The sequence below is a fragment of the Gossypium hirsutum genome, chromosome A05 (genome assembly GCF_007990345.1).
Source record: "Gossypium hirsutum isolate 1008001.06 chromosome A05, Gossypium_hirsutum_v2.1, whole genome shotgun sequence".
Taxonomy (NCBI): domain Eukaryota; kingdom Viridiplantae; phylum Streptophyta; class Magnoliopsida; order Malvales; family Malvaceae; genus Gossypium; species Gossypium hirsutum.
The window spans coordinates 6,048,089-6,074,380 of record NC_053428.1 but is presented as its reverse complement, the minus strand read 5'-3'; the positions used below and the strand labels follow the sequence as shown (position 1 = coordinate 6,074,380).

At 34.5% G+C, this 26,292-nt stretch overlaps 3 protein-coding genes, 1 long non-coding RNA gene and 1 pseudogene across 15 annotated transcripts; 2 read left to right on the top strand and 3 right to left on the bottom strand.

Annotated features, from left to right (window-relative positions):
- The first annotated feature begins 1,964 nt into the window (after positions 1–1,964).
- On the top strand, positions 1,965–7,225 carry LOC121229260 (histidine kinase 5-like; annotated as a pseudogene).
- A 62-nt stretch (positions 7,226–7,287) lies between these two features.
- LOC121203640 (transcription initiation factor TFIID subunit 10) lies at positions 7,288–9,171 on the bottom strand. Its single transcript, XM_041113010.1, has 6 exons — positions 8,839–9,171; positions 8,685–8,749; positions 8,145–8,207; positions 7,843–7,900; positions 7,717–7,767; positions 7,288–7,565 (listed from the first exon to the last, which is right to left on the bottom strand). The coding sequence occupies exons 1-6, from the start codon at positions 8,929–8,931 to the stop codon at positions 7,485–7,487; spliced, it is 411 nt and encodes a 136-aa protein (XP_040968944.1). The 5' UTR covers positions 8,932–9,171; the 3' UTR covers positions 7,288–7,484.
- Positions 9,172–9,969: 798 nt separating this feature from the next.
- On the bottom strand, positions 9,970–13,253 carry LOC107937932 (uncharacterized protein At1g32220, chloroplastic). The gene is made up of 10 exons (XM_041113009.1): positions 13,068–13,253; positions 12,670–12,787; positions 12,468–12,556; positions 11,887–11,942; positions 11,754–11,809; positions 11,455–11,548; positions 11,148–11,227; positions 10,879–10,921; positions 10,584–10,675; positions 9,970–10,327 (listed from the first exon to the last, which is right to left on the bottom strand). Exons 1-10 carry the CDS (start codon positions 13,112–13,114, stop codon positions 10,148–10,150), a joined length of 855 nt encoding a protein of 284 aa, XP_040968943.1. The 5' UTR covers positions 13,115–13,253; the 3' UTR covers positions 9,970–10,147.
- A 3,446-nt stretch (positions 13,254–16,699) lies between these two features.
- LOC107937931 (histidine kinase 5) lies at positions 16,700–23,411 on the top strand. Its single transcript, XM_016870946.2, has 13 exons — positions 16,700–16,908; positions 17,553–18,385; positions 18,615–18,671; positions 18,845–19,072; positions 19,156–19,249; positions 19,341–19,547; positions 19,878–20,008; positions 20,112–20,161; positions 20,400–20,752; positions 20,846–20,949; positions 21,423–22,232; positions 22,376–22,546; positions 22,661–23,411. Exons 2-13 carry the CDS (start codon positions 17,669–17,671, stop codon positions 22,781–22,783), a joined length of 3,045 nt encoding a protein of 1,014 aa, XP_016726435.2. The 5' UTR covers positions 16,700–16,908; positions 17,553–17,668; the 3' UTR covers positions 22,784–23,411.
- LOC107937934 (uncharacterized) lies at positions 20,320–24,723 on the bottom strand. 12 transcript variants are annotated; one of them, XR_005926976.1, is made up of 6 exons: positions 24,530–24,544; positions 23,925–24,435; positions 23,413–23,527; positions 23,234–23,322; positions 21,496–23,007; positions 20,320–21,026 (listed from the first exon to the last, which is right to left on the bottom strand). It is a non-coding gene; the product is annotated as an uncharacterized lncRNA (long non-coding RNA). The 12 variants fall into 12 exon arrangements; XR_005926969.1 differs by lacking the exon at positions 24,530–24,544 and having other exon boundaries at positions 20,320–20,566; positions 20,696–20,749; positions 20,862–21,026; positions 23,413–23,938; XR_001694794.2 differs by lacking the exons at positions 23,925–24,435; positions 24,530–24,544 and having other exon boundaries at positions 20,320–20,524; positions 20,696–20,749; positions 20,862–21,026; positions 23,413–23,786.
- Positions 24,724–26,292: the final 1,569 nt, after the last annotated feature.

The following is a 26,292-nucleotide window of genomic DNA, read 5'->3' as shown; positions in this document are numbered from 1 at the left end:
GATACATTACAATACGGCTTGAGAAATTGAGAGAATTATTTGGCTAAAGTTGTTAGCCTATATCGAAAAAATTGTTAATCTTATATAAAAATTTAAGCAACGATGGTTAGGCCACTCAAGATGACAAATCGAAACGTATTTCATCAAATTTTTCTTCACCATCGTGATTTTGAAAAAAAATGATATAAAGTTCAACATAGTCGTTTAAAGTGATAATGTCACATGTAAACATCGCCAACTACAACATTGAAAGACTATATACAATATTGGAATGCACCACTTAACTCAATGTATTTATGTGTCACTAGAGAGAGTTTAATGCACGATTGTTTTTGTTTAATCATGTTTTGTCGCAATTATTTATACATGAATTTTTTTTCCTTTCGTTAGTTTTTATCCCACCAATTTTGTTCTTATAAAATTTTATAAAAACACATTTTTTACTGTGGACATTTTAAGGAGAGGTGATCTATTGTCACCATACCTTCAAAATCCCCTTACTTTATTCTTTGTACCTTTAAGAATTTATAGATTCTTATTCTTTATTTATTAATTTTGTAACTTATTGAAAACTTAAGACAAGTATAATTTATTATATTCAATAAAATTAATATTCTTTAATTTATTTTAATTTAATTTTTTTTCTTTTACTAATTCTTTTAGTTTTTCTTTTAATTAAAAATAATAATTTTTTATAAATGGTAATATTTTAAAATAAAAAGCTAAACATCGTATATTGTATCACCTTGCGCGGCATCACCGCCGTTCCATACGTTTACCTAGCATAGTAAAACGGGCGGGGGGAAAAACAGCGAGCCAAGGCTCCTATTTAAAAATATCCCCCCCCTCCCTTACCATTCCCCTTCATCCCATAATGCCTCTACATATTTTTTTGGTTTTTCTTTTCATCACATGCTTCCTCTCTCTCTTCTCACTCGTTTTCTCTCTCCTCTCTAATTGCCTCTTCAGCCTTTCTTCTTTCCCTTATTTTTTATTTTTGCATTAAAAAGAGTATTCATTAGCATTTGAAGGCTGTTGATGAATATCTGAACAGAAAAGCTGTTCCTAATCTACAGTGAAAAATCATTGGTTTGGATGTTTCCGTCAGCCTTTTACTTGTTCTTCTTCTCCATCAAGCTTGTTCTTTCAGGATTGGATGTCATTCAATCTCAAGGTTAGCTTACTATGTGGTTTGTTTGTATTGCCTAATCTTAATTGATTGCCTAATTTGTTTTATTTAAGAAAAAAAAGGAAAAACGCGTAGTAATTGGTTCACTGGGTAAATTATCATATTTATTGTTGGCGCTGTTTTCGGTTGTTCTGTTTGATGAATCTAACTCTTTTCCAGCTTCATTTCTTGAATTCTTATTAAATTCGCTTTCCTTTTACTTGGTTTCGAATGTGATATAATTCAGCTGTTGCTAACGATCAGTGATCAAAACTTTAGCCAAATTACTTTGCTCCTCAACATACTTTGATCTTTTGATTCCTTTCTCCTGAAAATTAAAAGCTTTCTTTTCATCTTTTTATATGTAAAATTCTATCAAATTTTGAATTTATATGACTTCCGTCGAATAAAGAATTTCTACTGTTTATTTCGTCTCCAATTGCTGTTTTTCCGCACCAGTCAACAATCTATTATTTCTCTCTTGTTTGCATGGTTTTCTACAATTTCTTTCCAAGAACTGCACATCGTTTTCTTGTAATTCGCTTTCAAATAAATTTGATTGAAATAAGTATAAGGCTGGAGAATCTTAGAATCAATTGGTTTATTCTGAAGGATAAAAGCTCGTTACGTATATTCTTAATTTAACCTTGCATGGATACATGACATTCTAAATTAACATTCTCTGCAGATCTGTTCTGATTAAAGATCTTTATAGGCCATACAGAAGCATAGATTGGTGATCGATTGATGACATTTGTGTTTCAACAGTTCAAACAGGTTGTAGTAAGTGATTTCCATGATTTGTGAGATGGAACCGACCCAACTGAAACATGACACGAAGTCCTTTTCAATGTGGCCTGAAGAATTGAGCATGAACTGGAAGCAGTTTAATGTAGAAAAGCCAAGAGGTGACAAGATATGTTGGAGAGGTAACAATTGTGGGGGAGCCAACTATATTGATTTCCAACATCTATAGAGCTAACTAATTATACGACAAGGGCTCGTCTCAGTTAGCATACCTGTAAAACACTGGAATATAACAAGCGAATGCTGTTCGTCTTCTTAGAGAAGAACTTGACAATCTAAGCAGCAAAGGCAGGAATCTGAGCTCAAGAAATTAGAGATATGGAGGAACATCGTTCGAGAGGAAAGGTATGGAGGAATAAACGCTCGATTTCCATACTGGATGGCATTTATGATATTTGGCAAGAAGTCCTCGGAGGAAAAAAATGTGTGGTCCAAGTAAAAGAGTTGAAATTGATGCTGAGTAGATACTGTCATATACTGGAAACAGCGAGCCCGCGCACTTGGAGAAAATGTTGGAAGCAAGCATGCAGAGAGAGCACCTACTTAAGGAAAGTTGACGGAAACATAAAAATCTGGAAAAACAGTCCTCACCAGTGGAAGAGTTGTCCCCAAATTCTTAAAAGAGCAGATAACTTCTTACATTTGTACTTCAAACTCACCGGTTGTGTTCGGCCATCAGTAATAAGAGAAATTACTGATATAAGAAGCTGCCTCACATTAAACTTTATTCCATGGACATTTTATCATTGCTTTGAACTTTGAGTATGTCAATTTAAAAGTTTAATTAGTTATCTTTCAGCAATAATATCATCAACTAATCATTTATGCTAAGATCCTCATATGCTGATTTGAGCTACTACTCGAATCTTTTGCCTATAACTAGATATCCAACGAGTACAACTTCCAAAATTAGCTGAAGTATGAAGAGACATAGTATAATCTTTCAACTAATGAAACTTCCTGTTGGTCGACTTCCAGGATAAAGAGCTGCGGTACCGCTTTATTTATAACCATTTTCCAAGTTTACAAGAGAGTAATTATTGCACCAGAAGTTCTTATTCAAGGTTTGATAATCTTTTGCTGAAGTATTGGTTGTGAGCACGATTGGTCCTAATATAGTTTTTGATTGTAACTTCCTCACTTCTGCAGTCCCTTTTATTCACAGTGAGTGGCATAAGAACTATAACTTGTTCTCATTTCAGGACATTTTAGGAAAAACAGATGTGGAAATTTTACTGGATCTGGTGTTAAGGAGTCTCAGGATTTAAAAAAGAAGTGATGGATAAAGGATTGCCTGCAAAAAGAGAAATCACATTTGAGACAGAACTATTTGGGTCGAAGACATTTTGATATATGTGGAACCTGTTTTACAAGGCAGGGGAGACTATTGTATAAATTACATGGGCATGGATATAACAGATCAGTACATTCTGTTTGTTCATATTGGTTGTTTAAGCTACTAATTGAAATGGAGAAAAATGCATATTTATGTTTCTGATTGTATAGGTACGGAAAAGGGAAAGGATGATAAAGATACGAGAGGAGATTGCGGTACAAAAGGCAAAGGAAACAGAACTCAACAGAACCATACACATAACAGGTTCATCAACTCAGTGACAACTGAATATTTGTGAATTTCTCTTTTGCTATACTTTTTAAAGCGCTGAATTAACTCTTCTTTGCCTTCTTTTTACACTTTCTCTAGAGGAGACAATGCGTGCAAACAGATGCTGGCAACCATGTCTCATGAGATAAGATCTCCTCTATCTGGGGTTGTTAGCATGGCAGAGATCTTGGCCACAACGAAACTTGACCGAGAGCAAAGACAATTGTTAAATGTCATGCTATCTTCAGGAGATTTGGTCCTTCAACTTATAAATGACATCCTTGATCTTTCCAAGGTTGAATCAGGTCTGGATTTTACTCCAAAATTGCATGAAAAGCTCAAACCTGTTATTTTTCAATTTTCAACTGTGTATATTAATTTCTTAGATCTCATTATTTTGGTCAGCACCACTGTTGAGAATGATAAAATACTACTATTACATAAGAATCAGAACTTGAACAGTGTAGTAGTTATATATAGCAACAAGGTTGAGAGATCTGGCCTTAAAATGTGATCTTTGTAGTGCATGTTTAGAAAGTTCTATTTCTTATTCACAATCACATCATGCTTTTTTGTCTCAAAATTCGATGCTCTCAATCATGGCAGGTTTTTATTCTCATATATTGGGATTTCTAAATGTATCTTCTTTCGCTATTTCTTTAGGTGTCATGAAGTTGGAGGCTACAAAATTCCGACCAAGAGAGGTTGTCAAGCATGTTCTCCAGACAGCTGCAGCATCATTGCAAAGATTCTTACCTTGGAAGGAAATGTGGCAGATGATGTTCCTATTGAGGTGAGAGTCATATGACACATTTCCTTCAAGTTTTTAATTTAAAAATTAAAGTTCCTTTTTTCATCCTCCCCCATTTTGTGGAGCTTTTATATATTGATTTCAGGTCATAGGAGATGTGCTAAGAATTCGACAAATTCTCACCAACTTAATCAGGTATTGAACTATGAGAAGTCGTGATTTATGTTTCAGGTTTCCTATAGACTATCATGAAAACATCTTTTGTAGCTGATTTTTTAGAGAATTAAATGGCATGTGCTTAGTTCTTTTGTTATTTGAAAAGAGGATTCTAACAATTATGCTGAGAAGATCTTTCTGATTATTACTTCTCATTACTTTAATTTCTTGCATGTTATGTGAACAACCTTTCTTTTCTTCAGCAATGCCATCAAGTTACACATGAAGGGAAGGTAGGAGTAAAACTTTATGTAGTACCAGAGCCCCCTTTTGCAAAAGAAGGATCTCAGCACGGGTCTGATGGATCAACTGCTAATCAAACCACAACTAATGTACCAAAAGAAGAGACATGTACATCAACGTCTCAAACTAGCGGTGATCAGAGAGGATTTCATGGTAAGAAACACGAAGGTTCTGCCAAAAACGTTCTCAAAGTGAACCCGGTACTCCAGTAATGAATGGAAAAATAGATGTAACTGAGGAGCAACCAGAGTTACCTGAAACAACAGTTTGGATTCGCTGTGATGTATATGATACTGGGATTGGAATACCTGGTACATGAGTTTGCTCATCTTTAATCATTTACATTATCGCAAAAAATCAGAGGTTTTGTTAGAACTTGATACATTCTCCTGTCTCTGTGACAGAAAATGCTTTGCCCACACTTTTTAAGAAGTACATGCAAGTCAGTGCCGATCATGCCCGAAAGTATGGTGGGACAGACTGGGCCTCGCAATATGTAAACAGCTGGTGAATTCTTCCTTCCATCACAATAATGTTTTTTTACCACAATTGATACAGTTGCCTTCCTCTTCTTGCTTCTGCTTAAAGAACCAGTTTAGCAGATCAGATAATTATGATGTAAATCTCAGTAGGTCTAGTTTAACTAACTATCCTAGTTTTGCAGTTAAGAAAAGCGTATAATTTGATATTAGAATATAAACAGATTGTTTCAGAGTCTTCAGCACCTTCTAGTTCCTTTTTAAGACACTGTTGGTTTGCACATGCCAATATATCTGAAGTATTTACTTACAGGTCATTACTATCAACAATAGTAAATCCTGATCATGAAAGCTGGAAATTTTGTAATTCTATTTATCTATGCACATTTTCTTTTACTTGAAATATTTAAGTTGTTGATATTTGCAGAGATTTGATTGATACTCTTACCGGTACAAAACCTAAGTCCTAACATTCCATGCCTTCTCTGCAGGTTGAGTTAATGGTGGCCGTCTTACAGTGTCTAGCCGAGTGCATTGTGGTTCTACATTTACGTTTATCCTACCTTACAAGGTTCTCTATCATGTGATCATTCTGATGACTCTGATGACCCGGATGACCTCTCAGATATGGATGATCATGGTGACTCAGATGATGATGCAACGAATGGCTTTTTCCAATTCCAGCCACTTACTTTGGGTTCTCTATTTTCTTCTAATGGATCTAGCAGAACCCAAAAATTATTAGCACATAATATTGGCCATGTAAATTCACATAAAATTAATGGGTTCTCAGAGAATTATTGTTCATTTCCCACGAGTAATGGTCAAGCAAAGGAGATGGATTTAGTTGAGGATGCTTGTTCTGTGGCTGAAGCTTTAGAGATATCATCTGAGCCTGAATGTTCATTTAGTCACAGCCCAGACCACGATAGTGAAAGTGCAATTTGCAGAGGCAGGCGTCATCACAATGATGTAAACGCAGAGAACAAAGTTTCTACCATAGATGTGTCAACTTGCTCAGAGACAAGCAGAGAGGTGGATGTGAAAGTGAAGATAAGTGAGCCTCAGCTACCAGCTGAGAGGCAGGGGAGATCTGACAGCGGTTCTCAGTCCACATTAAACATCAGCCAAGAAGTATCAAATTCTATCTCAAAGCCTAAGATCCTCTTGGTGGAAGATAATAAAATTAATGTATTGGTGACGCAGTCAATGATGAAGCAGTTAGGCCACACAATAGATGTTGTGAACAATGGTGCCCAAGCTGTCCGTGCCGTTCAGTGCCGTAGTTATGATCTTGTCCTAATGGTACTTCCTTCAGGATCTTTGAATTCCTACCTCTCTTTCCTTCCCTACTGCATATTAGAGTTGCTTTCTATAAGGTTTAAATCTGCTCAAGTTTTACGGTCTGAAAGATATCACGGCTGCATTCTAGTTCTGAAAGCTGCATTATTGACTTTAAGAGCTTATTAGCAACCATTTACGAACTCTATCTTGCAGGATGTTTGCATGCCGGTCATGGATGGCCTTCAAGCTACAAGATTGATTCGTTCCTTTGAGGAAACTGGTAATTGGGATGCAGCAGCAAAGGCTGGGATAGAGAGACCTTCGCCATCTTCTGATTCATTACAACCAGATTGTACACCTCCAAAGCATATGCCCATAATTGCGGTGAGTTCATCACTTTAACTGCCTCGATAGTCTTCATGTTATGCACACTGATAAAAATATGTTATGCATAAATGCAGATGACTGCAAATGCATTGTCGGAGAGTGCTGAAGAGTGTTTTGCAAACGGCATGGACTCGTTTGTTTCAAAGCCTGTAACTTTCCAAAAACTGAAAGAGTGTCTCGAGCAATATTTGCCTTGATGGAGACACCTCTGTAAATTATTGCGATATGTACAGAAAAATGGCAGCATGTTAGGAAAGTTTTGTCAATATATCATCTTCATCTAAGCCATTAGCATTTCATTAATATAGATTGTATAGTTGAATGTCACTTATTTTCGGGAATGAGGTAACAAAAGCTTCTCTTTAGACCACCAATTAACGGGAAAAAAAATGTAATTTTCACATACACATTGACTGGAAATATTATTAGCCACAGCAATGTAAATGTTAATCGAGTCTATTAAGCTGAGCAATCAAGTAATAAAGGGCCATAAAGGAGGTTTCCAGCAGCATCAACAAAGTAATAACATAATTCTAACTCCAACTATTCATCTCTAGTAGCAGGGTCCATTCCTGTTGAAGGGCTATCCGCAAAATACTCCTGCTGCTTCACATTCACTCCATACTGCTCATTCAAAGAACACAAAATCAAATAATTCTGGATATCAATCGAAAATGATGAGAGAAATTAATACTCTTTAGCTGTTGAAGACGAAAAACAAAAAGGCATGACCAATTTTTTTTAAAACATCTGAACAAGTCACAGGAATGCCTACCTCACGCAATGACTTGGAGAGGTCGTCCATTGTCAAGATTAGGCGTTTATCCTGTTGCAACAACAGGGTCAGACATACCGAGAAAGGAATTCGGAAACTTTAAAAACAAGCATCAAAGGATATCACCTTTTGCTGCTTCTCCCTTTTGTCCTTCACAACTGCAGCCTGTCTTGCCTTGCAATGCCTACATTATTAGGATCGAAAATTGTCATAATCAAACTAACTTTGAGACGAGCGAACCCAAACTGATACTACCCAAAAGATTTACTCTTTTCGATAAACATTTCCATTGCACATAAGAAACTTAAAGCTTCTATGCAAGAACTTCCAAATGATGTAACAGTGTAGAAAGTTATGCAACACTATTTTGTCCCTTCATGGAAAAAACACACAGAGGAAGAAAAGTTAAAAAGTATTTGGTGCCATACTGAAGTGCATCGTTTGCAACCTCTGCAACGAACTTTTGAGTAGCAACAGCTACAAGCCTTATTCTGCAAAAGCAAAATATAAAGCTAGAATTAATGGAAATATCATGCCCAACACTCCACTCTTTTCTTTTAACAATAGAACCGCAAGCAATATAGCAACCGTATAAAGCTTCTTTCTTTTCTTTTGGATTTTACGGACTACATGAAATTAGTGGTTTGCATGTGTCTCATTTTTCGTCACAAAGTACAGTAATTGAAGTTTGTTGGGTGACTCGGAAGGCAACCGATAATTAAATTGAAGGAATAAATTTTCCATTACCCGGAACCCTAGAACCATCCTAACGAACGATAAGAACCCCTATTCGAGGAAAGCAAAATTGAAATTAGGACTCTGTCATGAAGACCAATAAAAGCTGTAAGATTAACTGAAATTTTTATATATAAAAGAAAATACTTTATTGAAAATTTCCGGCTGGGCAGCTAAACAGAGGATAAAAGGAAATGGAAAGTAAAAAAAAAAAGGGAGAGAGAAAAACCTACAATCGAACATCGGGACATTGAAAACCACTCTTGGCTAAGTAATGTTCCACCAGTTCGTCAGGTATCTGCAATGAATTTTGAAAAAAAAAAAAAGGGTTCAGAAACGTAATTATAGGAATTCCCTTCTTTTGAAGAAAAAAAGAAAAAAGAGTACAGTGGGAGTGTAATCCATGAGAGAAGCAAGGAAATCGGAGAGAGCAGAGTCATCATCATGCTTCCCATCGTTGGATTGCCGATTATGATTCATTCTCTATTTCCTTTCCCCTTCCTCTTTGCTTCTTCCAGTCCTTCACTGCCTTTATCAATATGGAAAACTGCTTCGTGTTTCTTTTTCTCCCGGCAAGAAGATACATTTAATGGAGCCTTTTCATAAGTCTGACTCGTGCTTTCTTAAATTGATTTTTTGTTCTCATTGGGTACTCATACTGGACTCCTACAAGCCCCAAATGCTCCGGCTAATGCTACTATAATTTAAATACCGATGAATGTCTCTACTAGTTCTCTTTATTAAATTAATATTTGAATCAAATTATTTTTTATCGTTAAAAATAATTAAATTAAATTAAATTTTAATAAAATTAATATTTACTGTTTAAAAAATATCTTCACTGTTAAATGAAATAATATTTTGAAATTTTTTTTACAATTATGTGGATGAAACTGTAAATAAAAAATAATTTTCATGTCATTTTTTAAACAACAAGCATTAACTTTATTTCTATTTTGATTTAATTTTATTCTTTTTAATTATATATTAATGAAATTAATTTATTTAATAATAAAAAGACTAATTTAATAATAAAAGTAAGAGAGCAAGGTAAAATGTGTCCAAAAATCCAACACAACCTTCGTTAGTTTCGCATTGGTTCTAATCATTTTAATATTAAAGTAGAACAATCAATCCTTTCTTGACATTAGTGAAAATATCGACATGTATTAATTATACTGATTCGTTTTGCTCAACTGCAATCACACCAATCGATACATTGTACAACGGAGCATAATGTATATAATTATTAATTTCTTTAAACTTTAACTAATCTAATAAATAATATAAATGATGAATATTTTATAATTAATAAATATTACGATCTCATTTATTTAATATTTTATGAATAAAATATTAATAAATTCCAAAAGATGTTCTGAAACAGAGCAATACGCATATATAGTAAAGAAAAGACCTTTTATATTTAGATGGAGATAAAGGGAGATTTTTTGTTGAGTAAAATCATGGGAATGCTTCATTCGAAAGCACAAAACAGCCTTTTTAAACTCCTTCCACTATAATAGAGGCTAATGCCTGAAATTTTATTGAACCCGAGTGAGTGGACTATTGACCTTGTTTCCTTCATTAAACGCAGCAGCAACCATTACAAGAATTTACAATCCTCCACTTAAATACCTTCAATAGCTTTATACTGAAAAAAAGGAAACAACGCAAAACTGAAATTTCAACTCATCTATCTTGACATTTGCTGGCTAAATCGTTGTATTCCATAGACATCTACGATGCCTGGGGGAAAAACTGGATCAGTTGCTGCTCTCACTGCAACCTTGGCAACCGCCGTAACATTAACAGGAGGAGTGAACAAGGGTCCAACTAGTGGTAGCTGGTTTAATGGTTTTGCATGTTGAAGAACCTGCAGTGATACAAGTGATCTTATTAGTTGATAACTTCAGACACAAATTTCCACCAAGCTTATGCACCGACACGGATCGTTGCAGTTAACCTAGGCACACTTCACGCATCAAATGCCCGACTACTCTCACCAACTCCCTACAAACTAGGATGCATCATTGGACCCATTCATTTTGCTGGTTTAGGTCAGGGGACAGATCAAATGAATACTTACTACATTCAGAAGGCAAGTAAAATTTAAAACCACATGGATTTACCATTTCCAGTGGTGAACCAATAATGCCTAGAGGCAACTTCATGCTTCCAACAGTGCGAGTTCCATGAATGAAGCCAGGCCTCAAAATCACTCCTGCAATAGAAAATGCAAAATCTTTAAAGGGTAAAGGACCATAACTACTAGATGATGATAGTTTCATGCTATTACTAGCAAGCTACCAGCCAAACCAAAACTATCAGAGCTTACTATTAGCAATAGAAGAGGAAATAAAAAGCAATGTGGAAGTTAGGTGCAGAATATTGCACAAATTACAGCAAGTGAATCACAAAACCCACCTCCATACGGAAATTTCGTGAGTAACTCTGTCTCAGCAGCTCTCTGAGCCAAACAGGAAAAGAAAAAGAGAATTTTCCATCAGCAGGCAGTCCACAAGACTTCTTGAGCCATATATTCCATCAGTTATCAAAAGAAAAGTTTTCAATGTACATGCTAATCTACCACTTTTTGAGCAGAATGCTAAGAATAAAATCAGACAATAATGTTATGCAAAACAGACACCTGAGCAAATGGTCATCAGGAATCGAGAGCAAAGAGAAAAGTGTACCTTCCCCTCGTAATATCCTTTAAGTAAATAGTTTGCGAAGCCAAAATCAGCAGCGGAGATATAAACAAATCTTTTCACACCTGAAAGCAAAATATAAAAAGTCAACCCCAACAGAAACAAGGTAAAAAGTCCAAGAAGAAGTTACTAGTGGCAATCGCCCAGAAATAAAAATGAAAAGCACACAGAAACAAAACACTGACGCATTTGAAGTTTTTGTTAATTTTTTCTCCCTTTCCCTTTTCTTTTTCCCAGAAGGGGTGAAATTAGTCACAAAAGGAGACACATCACAGATCAATAATCTATATACCTTTATCTGCAGCAGCTCTGATAGCATTGATGTTTGCAGTCCCATTAATCTTATACATATATGAATTAGATCCAAAACCGCCAATGCAAGAGATCTAAAAAATTAAACTTAATTAGCAGGAAAAAAAGAGAGTGTCGAAGAAGAGAGTAAGATTCAAATTAAATTGCAAGTAACCAGGAAATTGTAATATGAATGCCATAATTAAAATATGGAACCATTGTGTATAGCCGTGCAAGTAAATTTAGCTCAGATTTGATTTTTGGATGTTAGGTCATCTGCAGAATAAAGGGACTACATACAACAGATGTAACTCCATCCAGAGCTTCCTTCCACGAATCAGAAGAAAGAAGGTTCCCTGATTGGAAGTAACATGTTAGCTATGTCACAACATGCAACCAATAACATCTAGCAAAGCAAATAAAGGAAAGAAACCTTTATGCCATGTCACATTCTTAGCCCAAGAGTCATGTAAAGATGATCCGCCAGACCTAATAGAAAGAAGCAACCAAATTAAGGGGTTGAAGAAATACCAGTAATTGACGAAAATGGAAAGCAGCAGAAAAATATTAGGCATCTTCACATACAAATGATGTAGGGTATCATTACCTAGGCTCTAAATTTTGAACATTGTACCAGAAAGCATTAGCGTAATGAGCAGAGCATATTTGTAACAAGAACAGGAAGCATATCATGGGGGATAGTAAATAAGCAATCTTTCTAATACAGATGCAAATAACAGCAGAAAGCGTCCAGATGAATATTTCCAGCTAAAGAGTACGAAATTAGATGCCCCTAAAGTTAAAAGGACTGGTCACTTTCCATGATATTTGAAAATTTAATTCTGAAAAACATTGTGCAACAATCATATATTTGAAATTTCTTATGTACTCTCATCATGCAAGATAAAATAGCTGCAAACTCCATTAGTTCATGAGCTTCATTGCTAAACCGAGCCCACATGAGAAATAAACATAATGTTCTATAAAGAAATCCTGGAAATAAAATTAGAATACCTGCTGAGGCTTGCAACAGCCAGACCACGGTTCAAAGCTTCCCTACAGATATGGGAGCCAACAAATCCATTTCCACCCAACACGAGCAGCTAAAATGAACAATATAACAATAAGTCGAAAGTAATGCATGCACAATAATAAATTAAAAGAACCCGACATTAATAAAATGACAATATATAGGTCCAAAAGTTCTAACTAGCACCTTCTCAGAAGGAGGAGGAGGTACATTCACGGTCTCTGCTTCTTCAACTTTAAAAGGCTCATCAATCTTGTTAGACTCTGTTGAAAGAAATCTTCCATTCTTGGGTCCACCCATTGCACTGTTTTATTGCAAAGGAGAAGCCGTGCAAATAAAAAATCTTAATCCATTCGGCAACAATAAAGAACAAAAAATTTCAACTTTTTCATCTCCACAGAACAAAACCTATGCTAACATTATAGTGCAATCAGAGGAATTCAGATTCCGACAAATGGAAAAGAAAATAAGGAATTGTGTATAGGTTCTTACAGTTCAAGAATGGTCGAATTCGAATATGTAGCTGAAGAATCTAACCGTAACAAATACGAATCAAAGGAGCAAAAGATAGAATATGAACTTACGAGAGTCTAGAGAGTGAGAGTCTGGAATAGATCAACCGTTTAGCCATGGATTGGAGCTTATTTCAAAATACTAGTGGTATTTTCGATCGTTCTCTTTTGTGAATTTGAATTTTTCTGAAACCTTGCTTCACAAATTGGAGGTTGCTTTTTTCAGCATCTATGAGAAAAAGGGCAAAAGTCTCTAATAAAACTCGGCCACGCACGACAGGGGAAGTACACATGGCGCGTAACGGTAACGACAGGTAGGGTAGTATATGTGGCTCATTTTTAGCCTATAATTAAAGAGTATTTCAGGGCTAGGTTTGGGTCTTAGTGGGTGGGTCCAAAAGCTCGCCTACATGAACCAGTTTTGTAGTGATAAATTTGGGTCTAATTATTGGGCTACGTAACGTTAGGGATCCAAAATGGCTTCAATTTATTTAAAATATAGTTTTTAATATGATATTTAAAAAAATAAATTTGGTTTCTTTTAATATACTTAAATTTTAATTTTATATCTGAAAATAAATGTAGTTTTTAAAATATTTTTTATACAGTTAAATCTTAAGTTCACACAATTCAATACGCGCTACAGTATCATACAAGCGAATTTACATATTGATTTCTTATCTCGGGCACGATTACATTCTTTATCGATTAATAAATTTACTTCTTGAGTTCTTTAATATTTATTAGTAAAAAAATTAAATATAATAATATCTATCTATTAATTATTTAAAGTTATATGTTAAGTATTAATATATAGAGATTAACATCTTTATGTTACTAGAATTTTATAAATAAAAATTTTAAAAAAATGAGAAAAATATTTTTCACAAGTAATTAAAAACATATAGAACCTAATGTAGATAATACTATTAAGTTATTTTTAAATTGAGAATAACTATAAAACTAAATTAGTAAACATAAAAGGTGAAAAGGACTTATAAAAAATACAGAGGGATTTAAGTTGCAAATAACTCATCGGTTATCTTTTAGATATAAAATTGTGCCAGTCGTTTATGTTTTAACCATACCAGCAAAGCTTTGTTCCTTTTTCTTTCTAAGGAAAGCCTTATTTTACTATCTATATATCTATACTTATATTTAAATCTAACAAATGGATCAAATATCAAAATAATTGGAAAATTACTAAAATACTCTTTTATAAAATGAATTATTTTTATTATTATTAGGGGTCCTTTTATATTTTATATAGAATTGATAAAAATTCAATTATTATGAAAATTAAATTCATAATACAATTAATTTAAAATATTTAATTTTACTATTTTAATCAAACATTATTTAATTTTTATACAAATTTCAACACATACTTTAAACAGCTTTTGACAGTTAAATATAAATTTTGAAATTTTAAAAATAAAAATATTAAATTTTTTAAAATTAAAATATAAAAATTAATTTCTAAATTTAAAAAATATATAAAGAAAACCGCAAAAACAATGGTCGGTCAGGACCAGGTGAGCAGGGGAAAATCTATGATTGGAAGATAAATGAATGGACTACTTTAGTTTTGCTGGCAGAAAAGAAAAGCTTGGGCCGCCTGCTTCCGTTCAATCCTTGAGTTTTTGTGCAGCCTTTATTTAACAATGCTCGAATCCCTAGTCATTTATTTTTTTCAAGGAAAATTTGTTGTTTTTAATTTTCTTTCTTGTAACGGTTGGGAAATGGACCAGGTCCAATTAGAAACCACCGTTTATTTTCAACTACTTATCTCAAAGAACTGCCAGCTAGAATTTGAAAATTTAGTGCATGATTTTATGCCAACCTAGCAATGTCTTTTTAAGTATTTCTTTAGGTTATTTAGTTAGTTATAAAAGAGAGTGATGGCAGGTGGATAGAAAAGAAATTAAGTTGTTTTACTTCGTTGATATTATTTTTATTGTCAGTATAAAAAAATGTAATTTTGAATATAATAAAATATATTTTTTCTTTTATTTAAGAGCTGAGAAGAAGTTATGTGTAATTTTAAGTACATTTGTTTATTAAAAAATTAAATTATTTGAATTTTGAGGTTAATAGCATTAAATGCCTTCAAAATATTGATGTAAACTTTAAAATATTCTAATTAAGTATTGAAAGTATCAATATTTTTATTAATCATATCTTAGACTTATTTATCAATTTAAGTATTACATATTAGTTTAAACATGATATTAAACATATTTAATCATGTCTTTTTTTTCTCTCTCTAAAAGGCACATGCATCAAAATTTTCTATACAATACTCAGACACATGTTTATAATATAGTGAAAGAAAGGGATTGTATCACAATAATCCACAATTTGCTTATGATTAAACCCAGTTAAGGCAGTTCTAACCTCTCATAGTGTTTTTATTGATTTTTAAAAATATTCATTTCTATGAAAAAAATATATCAATGTATTTTTGTTTATTTTAATTTTTACTTGATTTATAAACTGATATTTCTTTAATCTTTTTAGGCAATATTAAACGAGGCTTGTCTAATTTAGTATCCCTTGAAATTGGATTAAAATGTTTATTAATTACTATAATAACTTGTTAATACAAAGAATTAATAAGAAAAAAAGTTGGCGAGGTGCAAAAGACGAAAAGCTGTCAAAGAGAAGTAGCAAAGGAGGAGGAGAAATGGCGAGAAAGATTGGTTGTAGAGTAGAGTGTGAAAATTGTAACATAGGCCTATTTATTGAACTAGAGAGCTTTTATACGAGAGATATGAGATGCCATTGTAAGCATATTATATGGAAGGGCCTCTAGATGTAGGGTGCCAATTAATCTCATTTTGACGAAGGTAGTCGATGGTAAAAGTGTGCTTAATAGGGTGATTTGCAAAGGTGGTATAACACATATTATATATTATAATAACATAGTTATATATAATGATATATATCAATAATAATTTACCTTAAATATATAAAGTTAATTTATTTATATATTTAAAATTTACGTTACATATCATTAATAAAAAAATTATATTACAATAATTCTAACATCTTTAATTTTTAGACACCAATAAAACTGTCACTTAATTAATTTTTAAAGAGATAAACATATTAAAATAAATTTTCCCATAAAAACAAATACTTGAAAATTTAGTTTCAAATTTCTTGTATAAGAAAGAGTGGATGGTGTTTTTAAAGATAGAAGAAAATAAAAAAAATAAAAAAGTAAAAGCAATTTAATTTTAAAATAAATTAATTGAACTTAAAATGAGATAGAGAAGATAAATGGATACAGAAGAATTTATTTTAGAATTGATGAAATGATAACGTTTTATTGATGTTCCAACAAGGAAATACACATTATAAAATCATAATAATACATTCATCATTTGCTACTGATAACATATATCAATTGTTATAATACGTACAGCGAAGGCACCCAAATTTAAAAAATAATCCTCTCCCTTTTCCCCTCCACACGGTGAGAAGCAGACAACTCCCACAAAAATACACTTCATACATATAAAATACTAAGGAAAAAAGAAGAAGGCAAGATTCAGAGAATTATCTATTGTTTTTGACCTCTGATCGCACATGGCTTCTTTTCTCCTACATTTTTGTTTTTCTTTTCAGTCACATGCTCTCCTCTCTCTCTCTCCTCTTATAACTTGCCCGCTTCAGCCTTTCTTCTTCCCTTTCGTTTTTTTTTTCTTCTTTTTTTTTTTTGCATTAAAAAAGAGTTATTCATTAGCATTTGAAGGCTGTTGACTGAATATCTGGACAGAAAAGGTATTCCTCAGATCTACAGTGAAAAATATTTTGAGTTTTGGATGTTGTCGTCAACCTGTTGCTTGTTCTTCTTATCCGTCAAGGCTTTGTTATTTTCAGAACTGTATGTGATTCAATCTCAAAGGTTAGCTTACTAATGTGGTTTGTTTGTGTTTGCTTAATCTTAATTGATCGCCTAATTCGCTTTTATTTAAGAAAAAGGAAAAGGAAAACACGTAGTGTGTTTGTTCACTCGTATCTATTGGATAAACTTATCCTCGGTTGTTCTGTTTAATGAATCTTGCACTTTTTTCAGGATCATTATCTTGAATTCCGATGACTTCCCTTTTACTTCTGGTTTAGAATGTGAGCTGTTGCTAATGATCAATGATCAAAATGTTTAGCGAAATTTAGCTTCTTCTCCCCAGCATGACTTTGAATCTCTGATTCCTTTCCCTTGAAACTTTCAAAGCTTTTCTTTTCATCTTTTTAATATATAAAATTCTATCAACTTTTGGAATTTATATTTCCGTCGAATAAAGAGATTTCTACCGTTTATTTCGTGTCCAATCGCTGTTTTTCCACCTCAGTCAACATATCTATTATTTTCTTTCTCTGGTTGCCATGGTTTTCTACAATTTTCTGTTCCGAGAGCTACACATCTTTGTCATTTAATTCGCTTTCAAATAAAATTTGACTTGAAATGAAGCAGTAAAGCTGGACAAATCTTAGAATCAATGGTTTATTGACTTTATGTTGAAGGCTCAAGCTCGATACTTTATGTTGCAGGATCTGCTCTGATTAAAAGATGATTTATAGAGACGTACGAGAAGCATAGATTGGTGATCTATTGATGTTGATTTATGTCCTCAACAGTTCAAACAGGTTGTAATTAACTGATTTCCATGGTTTGTAAGATGGAGACCGATCCAATTGAAGACATGGACGTCGAAGTCCTTTCTTCAATGTGGCCTGAAGATATTGAACATGAAGCTGGGAAGCAGTTTAATGTAGAAAACCCAAGAGGTGACCAAGATATGTTGGAAGAGGTAACAATTGTGGGGGAGCCAACCATAGTTGATTTCCAACATCTTATAGAGCTAACTAATTATACAGACAAGGGCTCGTCTCAGTTAGCATACCTTGTAAAACACTGGGAATATAAGCAAGCGAATGCTGTTCGTCTTCTTAGAGAAGAACTTGACAATTTAAGCAGACAAAGAGAGGAATCTGAGCTCCAGAAATTAGAGATATTGGAGGAACATCGTTTCGAGGAAAGGTATGGAGGAGATAAACGCCCGATTTCCATACTGGATGGCATTTATGATATATGGCAAGAAGTTCCTCGGAGGAAAAATAATATTATGGTTCCAAGTAAAAGAGTTGAAATTGATGCCGAGTATGATACTGTCATATACTGGAAGCAGCGAGCCACGCACTTGGAGAAAATGCTGGAAGCAAGCATGCAGAGAGAGCAGCTACTCATGGAAAAGTTGCAGGAAAGCATAAAAAATCTGGAAAAACAGTCTTCACCAGTAGAAGAGTTGTCCCAAGTTCTTAAAAGAGCAGATAATTTCTTACATTTTGTACTTCAAACTGCACCCGTTGTGTTTGGGCATCAGGTAATCAAGAAAAATGTAGTGATATGAGAAGCTGCCTCACAATTAAACTTTATTCCATGCACATAATTCATTGCTTTAAGCTTTTGAGTAATGTCAATTTAAAAGCTGTTAAATAGTTTATCTTTTCAGTAGATGAGATATCATCAACTAAAGTTTCCAAAATTAGCCAAAGCATGAGGAGACATAGTATAATCTTTCAACTAATGAAACTTGTTATTTGATCAACCAGGATAAAGAGCTGCGGTATCGCTTTATTTATAACCATTTTCCAAGTTTACAAGAGGAGGTAATTTATTGCACCAGAAGTTCTTATTCAAGGTTTGATAATCTTTTGTTGAAGTATTGGTTGTGAGCACGATTGTTATCGTAATATAGTTTTTGATTGTAACTTCCTCTCCTTCTGCAGTCCCTTTTATTTACAGTGAGTGGCATAAGAACTATAACGTGTTCTCATTTCAGGACATTTTAGGAAAAACAGATGTGGAAATTTTTACTGGATCTGGTGTTAAGGAGTCTCAGGATTTTAAAAAAGAAGTGATGGATAAAGGATTGCCTGCAAAAAGAGAAATCACATTTGAGACAGAACTATTTGGGTCGAAAACGTTCTTGATATATGTGGAACCTGTTTTCAGCAAGGCAGGGGAGACTATTGGTATAAATTACATGGGCATGGATATAACAGATCAGGTACATTCTGTTTGTTCATATTGGTTGTTTAAGCTATTAATTGAAAAGGCGAAAAATGCGTATTTATGTTTCTGATTGTATAGGTACGGAAAAGGGAAAGGATGATAAAGATACGAGAGGAGATTGCCGTACAAAAGGCAAAGGAAACAGAACTCAACAGAACCATACACATAACAGGTTCATCAACTAAGTGACAACTGAATATTTGTGAATTACTCTTTTGCTATACCTTTAACTCTGCTTTGCCCTCTTTTTACACTTTCTCTAGAGGAGACAATGCGTGCAAAACAGATGCTGGCAACCATGTCTCATGAGATAAGATCTCCTCTATCTGGGGTTGTTAGCATGGCAGAGATCTTGGCCACAACCAAACTTGACCGAGAGCAAAGACAATTGTTAGATGTTATGATATCTTCAGGAGATTTGGTCCTTCAACTTATAAATGACATCCTTGACCTTTCCAAGGTTGAATCAGGTTTGGATTTTACTCCAAAATTGCATAAAAATCTCATTCTCGTGTTATTTTTAAATATTCAATTGTGTATATTAATTTCTTTAATCTCATTATTTTGCTCATCACATATGAATCACAAGTTGAACAGTGTAGTACTATATATAGCAACAAGTGTGAGAGATTTGGTCTTAAAGTGTGATATTTGCGGTTCATGTTTAGAAAGTCGTATTTCTGATTCACAATCACATCATACTTTTTTTTATCTCAATATAGGATGCCCCCCATCATGGAATTTTATTTTTCTCATATATCAGAATTTCTAAATGTGTCTTCTTTTCTCTGTTTCTTTAGGTGTCATGAAGTTGGAGGCTACAAAATTCCGACCGAGAGAGGTTGTAAAGCATGTTCTCCAGACAGCTGCAGCATCATTGCGGAAGATTCTTACGTTGGAAGGAAATGTAGCAGATGATGTTCCTATTGAGGTAAGAGTCTTGTGACACATTTCCTTCGAGTATTTTATTTAAAAAAATTAAATTTCTTTTTTCATCCTCCCCCATTTTGTGGAGCTTTATGCATTGATTTCAGGTCATAGGAGATGTGCTAAGAATTCGACAAATTCTCACCAACTTGATCAGGTATTGAACTACAAAAACACATGTTTCAACTTTCCTATAGATTATCATGAAAACATTGTGTGTAACTGATTGTTTAGAGAATTAAATGTCATGTGTTCCAGCAACTATGAACTTAGTTTTTTTTGTCATTAGGAACTGAATGGTTCTGACAACTATGCTGAGAAAATCTTCCTGAATGATTAGTATTCATTACTTTCATTTCTTGCATGTTATGTGAACAACCTTTCTTTCTCTTCAGCAATGCGATCAAGTTTACACATGAAGGAAAGGTAGGAGTAAAACTTTATGTAGTCCCCGAGCCGCCTTTTGCAAAAGAAGGATCTCAGAACGGGTCTGCTGGATCAACTGCTAATCAATCCACAACTAATGTACCGAAAGAAGAGACATGTACATCAACGTCTCAAACTAGCAGTGATCAGAGAGGATTTCGTGGTAAGAAACACGAAGATTCTTGCCAAGACCGTTCACAAAGTGAACGTGGTACTCCAGTAACGAATGGAACAATAGATGTAACCGAGGAGCAAGCAGAATTACCTGAAACAACAGTTTGGATTCGCTGTGATGTATATGACACTGGAATTGGCATACCTGGTACATGAATATGCTTGTCTTTAATCATTTGCATTATCACAAGAAACCAGAGGTTTTGTTAGAACTTGATACATTCTCCTGTGTCTGCGACAGAAAATGCTTTACCCACACTTTTTAAGAAGTACATGCAAGTCAGTGCCGATCATGCCCGTAAGTATGGTGGGACAGGACTGGGCCTCGCAATATGTAAACAGCTGGTGAATTCTTCCTTCCATCAACAATAATGTTTTTCCCCCGCCACAATTGATACAATTTGCCTTCCCTCTTCTTGCTTCTGCTTAAAGAAACAGTTTAGCAGATCAGATAATTATGATATAAATCTCAGTAGGTCTAGTTTAACTAACTATCCTAGTTTTGCAATTAAGAAAAGCATATAATTTGATATTAGAATATAAATAGATTCTTTCCGAGTTTTCAACATCTTCTAGTTCCTTTTTAAGACACTGTTGCTCTTCACATGCCAAAATATCTGCAGTGTTTACTTACAGCTCATTACTCTCAACAATGCTAAATTCCAGATCATTGAAAAGTTGGGAAGTTTGTAAATCTATATATTTTAAGCATATTTTCATTTTACTTGAAAGATTTAAGTTGTTGATTTTTGCAGAGATTTGATTGATACTCTTGCTGGTACAAAACTAAGTCCTAACATTCCTTGCCTTCGCTACAGGTTGAGTTAATGGGCGGCCGTCTCACTGTGTCTAGCCAAGTGCATTGCGGTTCTACATTTACATTTATCTTACCTTACAAGGTTTCTCTATCATGTGATCATTCTGATGACCCGGATGACGACCTCTCAGATATGGATGATCATGGTGCTACGGATGATGATGCAACGGCTGGCTTTTTCCAATTCCAGCCACGTACTTTGGGTTCCCTATTTTCTTCTAATGGATCTAGCAGAACCCAAAATTTATTACCACATAATATTGGCTATGTGAATTCGCATAAAATTAATGGGTTCTCAGAGAATTGCTATTCATTTCCCATGAGTAATGGTCAAACAAAGGAGATGGATTTAGTTGAGGATGCTTGTTCTGTTGCTGAAGCTTTAGAGATATCACCTGAGCCTGAAAGTTCATTTAGTCACAGCCCAGACCACGATAATGAAAGTGCAATTTGCAGAGACGAGCATCATCACAATGTTGTAAATGCTGAGAACAGAGTTTCTACCAGAGATGTGTCAAGTTGCTCAGAGACAAGCAGAGAGGTGGATGTGAAAGTGAAGATAACTGAGCCCCAGCTACCAGCGGAGAGGCAGGAGAGATCTGACAGCGGTTTTCAGTCCACTTTAAACAGCAGCCGAGAAGCATCAAATTCTATCTCAAAGCCAAAGATCCTCCTGGTGGAAGATAATAAAATTAATGTAATGGTGACGCGGTCAATGATGAAGCAGTTAGGCCACACAATAGATGTTGTGAACAATGGTGTAGAAGCTGTCCGTGCAATTCAGTACCATAGTTATGATCTTGTCTTGATGGTAATTCCTTCCTCTCTTTCCTTCCCTACTGCATATAAGAGTTGCTTTCTACAGGGTTTAAATCTGCTCAAGTTTTACGTCTGCATTCGAGTTCTGAAAGACTTGGAGTTTATTAGCACCCATTTACGAATTTTATCTTGCAGGATGTGTGCATGCCGGTCATGGATGGTCTTCAAACAACGAGATTGATTCGTTCCTTTGAGGAAACTGGTAATTGGGATGAAGCAGCAAAGGCTGGGATAGAGAAGCCTTCACCATCTTCTGATTCATTACAACCAGATTGTACACCTCCAAAGCGTATCCCCATAATTGCAGTGAGTTCATCACTTTAACTGCCTCTTAATAAACAAGCTTAAGCTCATATTATCCCAGCAGATAGTCTTCATGTTATGCACACGCTGACAAAAATATGTTACGCATAAATGCAGATGACAGCAAATGCATTGTCGGAGAGTGCTGATGAGTGTTCTGCAAATGGCATGGACTCGTTTATTTCAAAGCCTGTAACTTTCCAAAAACTGAAAGAGTGTCTCGAGCAATATTTGCCATGATGGAAACAATAGGAAACAGCGCAAAACTCAAAGTTCAACTGATCTATCTTGACCTTTGCTGGCTAAATTGTTGCATTCCATTGACACCTACGATGCCTGGGGGGAAAACTGGATAAGTTGCTGCTCTCACTGCAACCTTGGAAACAGCAAGATACATGAACGGGAGGAGAGAACAAGGGTCCAACTAGTGGTAGCTGGTTCAATGGTTTTGCATGTTGAAGAACCTGCAGAGATACAAGTGATCTTAGTCGATGACTTGTGAGAAAATTTTCCACGAACCATTACACCTAGGCATATTTCATCATGCATCAAATGCCGACTATTCTCACCAACTCCCTATAAACTGGGATGCATCATTGGACCCAACCTTTTTGCTGGTTTAGGTGAGGGAACAGATCAAGTGAAGACTACATGCAGAAGAAAAAGAAATTTAAAACCACATGGATTTACCATTACAGTGGTGAACAAATAACGCCTAGAGGTAACATCATGCTTCCAACAGTGCGCGTTCCATGAATGAAGCCATGCCTCAAAATCTCCTGCAATAAGAAACGCAAAATCTTTAAGTGATGTAAAGAACCATAACTGCTAGATGGTGATAGTTTCATGTTATTACTTAGCAAGCTTACCATTAGCAATAAGGAAATAAGAAGCAATGTGGAAGTTAAGTGCAGAATATTTGCACAAATTACAGCAAGTGAATAACAAAACCCATCTCCGAATGGAAATTTGGTCAGCAGCTCTCTGCGCCAAACAGGACAAGAAAAAGAGAATACTAATCAGCTAGTGAACCACAAGACTTCTTGAGTCATATGTTCCATTACTTATCAAAATAAATGTTTTCAATGTATATGCTAATCTACCACTTTTCGAGCAGAATGCTAAGAATCAAATATTAAAATCAGACAATAACGATATACAAAACAGATAAAGCAAACAGAAAGGTATCCTTTTAAGTAAATAGCCTGCCAAGCCAAAATCAGCAGCGGAGATATAAACAAATCTTTTCGCACCTGAAAGCAACATATAAAGACTCACTCCCAACAGAAACAATGCAAGTTTTATGAATGATTGAATTCGAATATGTAGTTGAAGAATCTACCCGTAACAAATACGAAAGAAAGAATATGTATGAACTTACTAGAGCAGAAGAAAGTAACAAAACTCAGGCACGCACGACAGGGGAAGTACACATGGCGTGTACCGTAACGGCAGGTAGGGTAGTATATGTGGCTCCTTTTTTTCAGCCTAAAATTAAAATGTATTTTCAGGGTTAGGTTTGGGTATGACTGGGGGGACCCTAAAGCCCGCCTTGATGAACCAGTTTTTTAGTGATAAATTTGGGTCTAAATTTTGGGCTACGTTAGGGATCCAAAATGGCTTCGATAATGGGCTTCGGCTATTGCAGTTGTTTTTTAGACCAAGAAATGGGCCTAAAGGCAATGACAAGCTGCATCACTAAGAATACTGTAGTTTGAGGTTTCCGGTTGTGTTGGATGCATGGAAGACGTGTCGAAACAGTAAGCATAAACTTGGAAGTGGCCTACCATTATATATATTGCCAGAAATAAATAGAGAAAACGAGATAACAGCATATTGTTATAGAGACTAAGCAGCAACAGGTGATGAGTAAAGAATCCAGTGCCTCATGCCTATACACATGTCAAACCAAAACTAAATTTAAGAAATCTGTGTGACAAAAGAACAAAGAAATATGCTCAAGAGTGAAGAATGCACAATTCCTACGTCATTTCCCTTCCAAGAGATTCGATCTCCATGCCATAGAGTCAAATCTTTTTAACTTCACATGAACCTGCCATGAGAGCAACACATGCGTCTCTGCATATAGCCTCCTTTTCTATTTGGTTACACTATTGGGAACTAACCTATCAACAATCATGTTTTGACTTATAAAATAAAATAAAAAAACTAGAGGGCACACCCCAAATATGCATAAAAGAAAGGGATATTACAAATATATGTGGTAGCTTGGCGAAACTACGCCATAGATCCCATATTTCAAGTGGGTAGCTGCAGGCAGCGAAAGGCAACCCATGTTCGACCCTTTTAATTTATTCATTTTTAATCCATATTGTGTTGTGACAAAAGATTCCAACACCGAGCCAAAAGTCTTAAGTTTAATAGATTAGTTTGGACGCTAACCTTTGATTGAAAGTGATGAATTAATGCATTGGCCCAGTACAAAGTGCCCTATCCACTACTTTAACCATTGTCTAATTTAATAAAATATATTTAACGTCATAAAAGAAAATTCCTAAGATATAATGAGATATAATATAATACTGTTCCCTCCCCCCCCCCTTTTTTTTAAAGTTTTAATGAGTACTTCATTAGTACCATCTTACCATCATTTCTTATCTTGCTAATTACTTTAAGGCACCAAAATGGGATGTGATTAGTTTAAGCATCAGAACCTTAGAAAGCAGTTGATGATGATGATATGAATTTCTACATTGGGAACTAATATATTCAGCTTATCACTCTCAGCTGCCCTATATTTTGTGGCAAAGGGAAAAAGAATTTGAACAATAGCCAAGATGCTTAGTTATATACGATGTATAAGGAAAAATAATGTACTGATTAACTGAATTCAGTCAGCTACCAATCTATAATAGTAGCTTGAAATTGGTTACCTAAAACTGATTATCTCATTGGGATAGCAACGCATCTTTCACAAATAATCATGATTCTGCAACTTTTTTACACCAAAATCTGCAGATTATTTGTGCATCAATGGCGACATATATCACCTGTAAACAAATGATCTGGATACAGTCTTGGGTAAATGTGTATATAGTGTTAGGAGTAATTCCATGCTTATTCATGTGATCTTTAATATGATATATATATATATATTACAGTCTTTATATAAGTGCGTATAGTGTTAGGAGTAAATCCATGCTTATCATGTGATGTATAACATGATGTATATATACAGTAGTATTTTGGTGGTACATTGGCATTGACCTTTTAAAAATGGTGGTACAGCTAGCCACTAATTACGATTGGGAATATTATTATTTTAAAGATAACAAAGATTATGGTTAATAAAGGGAGAAGGGATTAAGTACAAAAGTGGAATCTGATTATATTACAAAGTTGTCCAAAAGAAAGGTGACACCATCAAATTCAATCAAGAATAAGAAAAAGCTAGGGCGCATTTTTTCATGCTCAAGTGGCTTAGGGCGAAAAGAAACGAATAACTATTGATTAAGTGCTTAAAAAAAAAACACAAAGCATCAAAATAGTTGCAGACAAGTGTAGATAGGGAGAGCAACTTTTTTTATGTAATGATATGATTAAATAGAAGACTAATCATTACAATTGTTTTGTTGGAACATGGATTATATATTTTTCCCACAATAAAAAAAAATTAAGGTGAGAATATAGTTAATTTAATGGCTGTTTTAGGTGTTTGTATTGTTAGGAATGATGTGACTTGAATTTTCTCACTTATTGAAAAAATTAAATATAATAGTAAAATGAGA